This window comes from Trachymyrmex septentrionalis, unplaced genomic scaffold, assembly GCF_001594115.1.
Source record: "Trachymyrmex septentrionalis isolate Tsep2-gDNA-1 unplaced genomic scaffold, Tsep1.0 scaffold310, whole genome shotgun sequence".
In the NCBI taxonomy this organism is placed as follows: Eukaryota; Metazoa; Arthropoda; class Insecta; order Hymenoptera; family Formicidae; genus Trachymyrmex; species Trachymyrmex septentrionalis.
Window position 1 is genome coordinate 129,966 of NW_017305475.1, and position 8,052 is coordinate 138,017.

The following is an 8,052-nucleotide window of genomic DNA, read 5'->3' on the forward strand; positions in this document are numbered from 1 at the left end:
ATGATAAAATGAAAAATTTCCTCGGGGATGATCGATCGACAGAATTATTTGGTAAATCCACGGATCCAAATTCAATACATTGAATATTCACATATATTTGTACATCATATACAACCATATATATGTTTTTTCAAATGATAATGCAATAAACATTTGAAATAAACTAAAATAAGAACCAATATACAATCTGATTTTAAAATTAGAAGAAGAAATAAAATTTTACTATTCTATGTTCGATTTTTAACTGCAAAAAAACAAAAAATTATATTCATAGTTATCATTTTCGCAAAAAAGAAAAAATACTTTATTTTTTATTTCATGAATTATGATTCATGACGAATAGAAATAATGAACATAAATCTATATAATCTTTTGTGCAATATGAATAAGATTAAAACATAGAAAATTAAAAGTTAAAAACCCGTGTTTAATATTAGAAGAGAAGGAATAGTTTAAACATATTGAACTTTTTATTTTGTTTTTGTCTTTTAATTAAGATTTAGATATGTAAATAATATATAAAATAAAGAGCGAATATTTTACTATTCTATGTTCGATTTTTAACTGTAAAAAACAAAAAATTATATTCATAGTCGTTATCATTTTCGCAAAAAGGAAAAAATACTTTATTTTTTATTTCATGAATTATGATTCATGTGAGACGAATAGAAATAATTAACATAAATCTATATAATCTTTTGTGCAATATGAATAAGATTAAGAAAATCTTTTATTTTTTGTGTTTAACATAGAGTAGAATAATAAAATATTTTTTATTTACATATATTGCTTAATTAAATAATCATTAAATGATGCTACATATATGTAAGAACAATTTATTATTATTGATACCTAAGATGATGTCTAGATAGTCAGGTATAACTTTTGTATTCTCTTGATATCCTTGAATATAAACTGTAGTTTCAGTCTTATCTTTTTTCATCTGATTATATGTGTTTTGTATGCAATCCGTATCTTTTATAACACATTGAATTGATCTAGTCGGGGCATTGCTAAAATATGATGTAAATCGAATAAAATATTTTTATTATGTACTGGTTTAGTATTACAAAATATAAAAAAAGAATAGTAAATTAAAATTTAGATAGAAATAATTTAACTCATTTTTTATAAATTATGTCGTTTTCGTATTATTCTGAAAATCGTTCATTGTATACGGACATTTTTCACTAGGTACTCATTTTGAAAAAAAAATATATATATAACATAATATTAAATCTCTTAAAAATATAAGCCTACTTTTAATAATCAAAACAATTCTTAATATAAAAAAAAAATCATAAATACCAGTAAGGGAAACTCAAAAGAATTGCTTCCGGATCGATTTTGTCATCTGTAAAATTGAGTTTAAATAAAAGAAATTGTGCTAAAACATTTTGTTTTGGCTCGTAGCCCTTCTTAGTACAATTTCTTTTATTTGAATTATTTGAGCTATATTTTATTATGTATTATTGAGTTTACTTTAGTATTCTATTGTATGTATCTCTAACACATTTCTAATATTTATGCAAAACATTAATATTATTCATAATTTATAAATTTTTGAATATTTATTATTCAAAAATTTATTATAATATAATTGTTCACAATTTTTTTTTGATAAATAATGCCAAAATATAATATCTTTAATCATGCAGGTTTTTACAAAGCCTCTTCGTGATCTTATTGGAAAAATGTTAATTAATAGTAAACACATACACGTATACACACGCATTCATACTATTTATAATACCGATCACGCTTAATTGGAATGTTATAGGACGATACTATTTTACGATAATATGTTTAAAATAGCGAGAAATGATCATGACATTAAGTATTGTTAATTAATATCAAGTAATCTCTTTACTTATCACTGATGCTGTGAAGCAAATGAGGAACACCAAAAAACAGGTATACGTAGATGTACTTTGAGTCATTTTGTAGTCTTCATTAAGCAACCGTCGACAAACTGAGTAAATTTAACGCGCGACTTTTGGATCATTATATTCAACCGTGCATAAGTATATCTACGATTGCGAGAAGAAATATATTTGTTTGCCCAAGATTATGAAGTATTAACATAAATTTCTTTTCTGCGTTCGTGAGAGATAAGAGGCAATATAACAGATCATCAATTTCTTAAACACATATACAGAGTGTTTAAGAAATTGATGATGACTTTTACTTGATTTTTAAACAACTCCTCAAGGTCAAACCAATGGCATCATCTTATGTCTTCCTTCAAACTATACAATTTTTGTATGAAACATTTTTCTCTAAAAATGCTTTATTTCCGAAATATAGATCTGTTAGACTTTAACTAACTCACGCGGTGTATACATTTGAATATGTGTGCGTTTTATAACGTGTTACATGACCCTGGTCAATCTTTCAAGTCAATATTAAATACTATATGTCTTGAGAAAAATTGAGAAAAATATTAATATAATTATCATACACACAATGATTGTTTAGGCCTGTGTTTTAGTAAATTAGTAGAATTGCATCACACACAGAACGGAGAATTTCTAGTAATTTACCAAAACGCAAGCAATGCAGCAGGACAATAAGCATCCTGTGCCATAGGCTTTACATGCCATTTCATATCATTATTGTATTTTGCAATATGTTGAATTTATAGGAAAAGATTTTTAGGAAAAGATATAGTAATTAAAATTATCATATTCTGTTTGCAAAAAAAATGTAATAAAAAGTGTAGCTACTTATAAAATTTTCCGATGTATAACAGATCAATTATTTTGCAATTCCTGCATGTGCTATATTTGTGTATTCTATCTTTAAAAACATAACTTAAAAAATTTTATGCCCTGCAAGCTAATAATTAATCGAATGAGACAATTTGCTACTTTAAGCAATCGAGTTTTTAATATGATCTCTCATATTAACGCCTTGAGTACTCTCATAAAAGTGCATCCTGCCGTAAAACTCTTTAAGACTTACAATTAGCTAATGCGTTTTCAGACTTTCTAAGAAGATTCCCTTCTCCGAAGACACGAGAAACGCCGTCCATTACGGCTGCGAATTTAATTCTAACCAGTTACGGTTTGTCAGCAAAAATACGCTAAGAATAAGTTGACAATATTGGCTAAAATAATTCCATTTATGACTACTTTAGATTATCAGTAAACTCAATTACGCTTGCAAAATAAAAGTACTTGCAAATAAATGTGATAAGAATAGACTTTTGTTTTGTCAGAACAATTTTCATAGCAGTTTTCATAAATAGTTTTTGTGTTATGTACAGACGTTTTAAATAATATTAAATAGTGCAGATAATCGTTTTATTGTCTTAAAATATCATCGGAAATTTCTGTATATACATATAATATAAAAGAAAGGGAGATAAGATGATGAAACAGGTAAGATGATGAATTGCTAATTTTTTCAAGCTAATAACAGATGATGAGCCGATACTAAATTCATACAAAGGCTTCAGATAATAATAAATCATCATTTGTAGTTTAATTTCAATATGGCCACAGGAGTGGATATAAGAAGAAATATATTTTAGATGCGCTCATGTGTAACTATTTTATGTTAATTTGTAAGGAATAACACAATTGTAAATACTTTCATTTTCTCTATAAAATCATATAGTATAGCTAAAAAATAGAATAACATACTAATATTCTTTATTTTTTTATTGTAATATTTTTTATTAAATGAATATGCAACGCAGTGATTGCAGATAAGATGACTTTCAATAGTAGACAAGATGAGATATTCGTGTATGCAGGTTATATTTATTAATATGTATTGTAAATAAGTACTACAAATTAATTATTTAGTATCGATACCTGTATAAATAAATCTCATATGCAATTCATTAATTTTTTTATTCTTTATTTTTCTTTAATTACATTCTTATATTATAATATAATATAAAAAATATTATAATATAAGAAGTGTTTATTGCAAAACAAATCTTTTTATACGTAAGAAGTGCATTTTTGTCTTTTGTAATCTTATCCACTATTAAAAGTCATCTCACTCGCATATAAGAGCAAGACAAAATTGACATGTCCTTAAAAAATATAAATTTTGAAATTCTAATTTCTAATTTATTTAACTACTTTTTAATTTTTACAAATATAACAATCAAGATTGTACTGAATCTGAAAAAAAAAATACATCATTCTTTTTACCTCATCACAGAAATTAGGAAATTAGGAAAAATCAGCAAATATTACCTCTCTTTGTCATCTTGTTTCCCCTTTCTCCTATGCTTAGAAATAGAAGATAAAAGTACAATAGATCGAACGCGACGAAAATTAATTAGGATAAATTTCAAAATGAAGTTAAAAAAGAATATGAAAAGAACATTTTTTATTTAAAAAGACAAAATGTATTGAACAAATGTAATTTCGTAAAAATACAAAGATAATTTTGTACATTAATCAAGAGAAGGTCAGATAATCACAAGGATGACAAAAATATTTAGCGAAGAAGATAAAGTGACAGATCGCCAAATTGCGAATGTATATGCTGATCCATCTATCAAGATATGCCGAGAGTGAGAAATGCCTAGGGAAATTTTTAGTATTCTGTCGCTTTTCTTATGTCTACGATGTAGAATTTTAAAGCTTTTGTACGCCATATAGAAAACGTGTGTGCTTTGGTTATCAATCTCATGCGAAACCCCTAGAGGTACGAGTAAGAAAATATCTTTTACACAATGAAAGTTCTTGAGATATTTTATTAGTTTGAAAAATATGTCAGAGTTAGACATTTGCAAGAACTGTTAAAAAATTTATCCGTGTGTTTAAGAGAGAGATATTAAAATTATCATACTCTATTTAAATAAACTCAAAGAGACGACGTCTGTTGCGAATCTGAATAAATGTTTCTAGAATTTGATGACATACATAAGAAATATGAAACTCTCATAATTAGTCAATAAAAAATTTAATAACGACAAAATATATGTAGCTACTCAAAATTTGTACGTGAGTTGCAGAAAAATAAAAATTTTAAGAATATAAAAAAGTTTAGTTTATTTCATTTTATTTAAATCAAACTTAAATTATTATCATTTACCAAGATAAAGAGTATTTATAATAAAAAAGATTTTCTGAATAGCTTTTTGACGAAAATTTGATTTTTATAATATAATAATTTTTATAGCTTCTCTCTCTCTCTCTCTCTTAGAATTGGTTATCATGGTTCTAATAATTAATTAATTTTCTATGAAGAATACTAAGCAATTACGAGATTGTTAATAGTAGTGCAAATCTTTAAATTTGCTTTCTAATAAAATTATCGCGATGCGACGAACAGACTTCATTTGCTACACGAGATTTTCTCTAATCTTCTTTCAAGCCTTCTTGATCGACCATAATCCACCAGGATTTATCGCGGCTGTCCGTTGCAAAAAATCAAATTCTTCCGTTCTTAAAGAATAGTTATTATTTCGTGTTGTTGCAGCTAAGGATACTTAACCTTTTTTTTTGTTCTTTCTAGGAAATTACAGAGCTTTTCGTTTGTCGTATTTGCGTGAAGTCGAACAGTATCTATATATTTCTAGCTCTGTTGCCATAGTATCTTTGCTTATTCAATATCTTCAAAATAAGAGAGTGCAAATTATTTTTATTATTTTTTTCATAAACTAAGTCTATATAATTATTAGTATGATTAAGATTCATATTTGCTCCTTCAATCTTTCTCTTTTTTTATTATACCAATTGTTAAAGCATATATAATTTTATGATTTATTATAATATTTTATATATATATATAAAAGATATATTTAAATAAAATAAATCTATGCAAAGAAATAAAAGATCATGAATGAGGCGATATGGTCAAATTCAATTTGGCAAAATTTGAACTTTAAGCACCTATTTTTTGTCTGAATAAAACTCAATTGATTAAAAAGTTACTTAGTGAACGAGTAAAAGACACAATACGGTGTATTGATTTCATTCCATAAATGTGTAGCGCTCTAATACAAAGATTCAGTTGAGTTGTTAGATGTTTTCCGATTTAGCTGCCGCTTCTTTCTTCCTCAGAGTTCTTCGGCCGCATTATCGACATTTGCATTTTTATCGAAAGAAATCTCATTAGGGGGTTTGAGGAAACCGGTAGCACCCATTAATTATTTATACTTCCTGAATTCTTTTTGAGCGATATATATCGAAATTGAAAAAGTGTTTAACGTGTAACCGCTCGTTTAAAGTAATCAAATATTGCTCTTCCTCTCTTCTCTTTTACTTTGTTTTTATCGCTTTTTTTTTTCTCTTTAATAATATTTTTTTTATTGTACGTTATCTCACACAGTAGAAAAGCGTGCAGCAATATTGCTGTAACGTCTACAATGTTATTACAATATTGCTAGAACATTGGTTGTTGTAATATTATTGGAATGACCTGTGCTGTATGGGATATGATCTTCGAAATCATATTGATTTTATTATCTTTAAATTACTACGAAAAGATTTATGAAAAAATCGGTTTTTTTTTAATAAATAAGCAAAATGAAGTGAAACTTATTAATTAGTGTATCTAATATCGTCGATGTAGTAATTTCTTTACTTCCTATTTTTTGCATTTTCCTTTTTTTTTTTTTACCATATATGTTCCCAACATTTATCTAAACATTCCTGCTACACATTTTACTAAGAAATCATCAAAGAAATAACGGAGGTATCGCTTTCCTTGAAGCTCGAAAGCGTAATAAGCTCTCCATGTTTGCAAGCGAGTTTCCTTCTCAAGAATTCCTAGTTCTGCAGAGTTTCCTCTTCGAACGCAAGATGTCTTTTAAAATTAAGAATAGACGGATTTACAAAAGAGCGCTATGCGGTATAAAGTTTATGGGTTTATCGGACGACATACGCATCCTGTCCTTTGTTATATCATTTTTATCATTTTTACGTCTACCTAGCTTTGTTAATTTTTTTTATACAGGCAACAGACGCGTGCAGAAATTCTATTGATGTTCTCATTTTATCTAATTACGAGCAGTAATCTCGAAAAAAATGTCTTACAGATTGGCTATTAAATCGGTATAATGTTTTCGGTATAATGTTTTCATGGCTACCAAAGCTTCTAATCGTTCCCTTAACGTAATCGCGATCATCTTTTATCACTTAACATTGTTACAATAAAATAAACGTACCGATATTATCGCTGACATCCCTGCTCAAATGGTGACGATTGTTGTTCAAGTGATGTCGTCGAATCCATATAAATCTATCGCGCAATGATACGAAATTAAGTTCGTATATGGATGACATAGCGATAAAATCGCTATATATATATATCGGATATAATATCGAATATGAAAAAGTAAATATAAATATCAAACTGAATAACTTATCTCAGTGTTCAATTTATAATTTTAGTATATAATATAATATCGAAAATCGATCGCTAATATTTCAAGAAATCAAGATACAAAAGCTGTTTAATACATAGATATTTTGTGAATACTTAAAGCAAAAAGTTTTATCATAAAACACGTGTAAAAAATGCAAGATTTGATGTATGGAAGTATTTGTTAATAATCCACATATTATATATAATGCATTAAATTTTTATCTAGTAGATGGTTTTTTTTTAATTGGAAATAAATCAAAATTTGATCGAAGAGTATTTTTCAATTGTGCGTTGCCAAATTCATTGACGGCAGACAAAGATGTATATTGGTGATTCACGCGTGAATTCGTTACAAACTCAAAATCGGCAACATGGTAGAACTACGTGGTGACGCGCGTTTAATTAAAAGCTTTTGAACGTGGACGGCATTTTACGAAAGTCACGAAGGAACGCTCGAATCAATAAAGCCTTTCATTTGACTTAGTGAAGCGGATGAAAAACTTTTTCATTCATGTGCGCCGATGATGCATGGTGCCTATAAATCGGATGAAATCGGACTTCAATTTAGAAACATGTTTTGTATTGAGAATTTATATATATATATAAATATATATAAAATCTTTTCTCGTATTTCTTTATCATTAATTACTCAACACACACACACACACACACACACACACACACACACACACACACACACACACACACACACAC

At 27.3% G+C, this 8,052-nt stretch overlaps 1 protein-coding gene across 1 annotated transcript in view; it reads right to left on the bottom strand.

Moving 5' to 3' along the window:
* The window catches only part of LOC108749747 (pancreatic triacylglycerol lipase-like), a 3,960-nt gene extending 1,974 nt beyond the window's left edge, over window positions 1-1,986 (bottom strand). The window contains exons 1-3 of the mRNA XM_018488679.1: window positions 1,871-1,986; window positions 1,309-1,354; window positions 853-1,013 (exon numbers count right to left, since the gene is read on the bottom strand). Coding sequence (XP_018344181.1) covers window positions 853-1,013; window positions 1,309-1,354; window positions 1,871-1,940 — 277 coding nt within the window. The 5' untranslated portion in view covers window positions 1,941-1,986. The remainder of the gene's footprint in view (window positions 1-852; window positions 1,014-1,308; window positions 1,355-1,870) is intronic.
* Window positions 1,987-8,052: the final 6,066 nt, after the last annotated feature.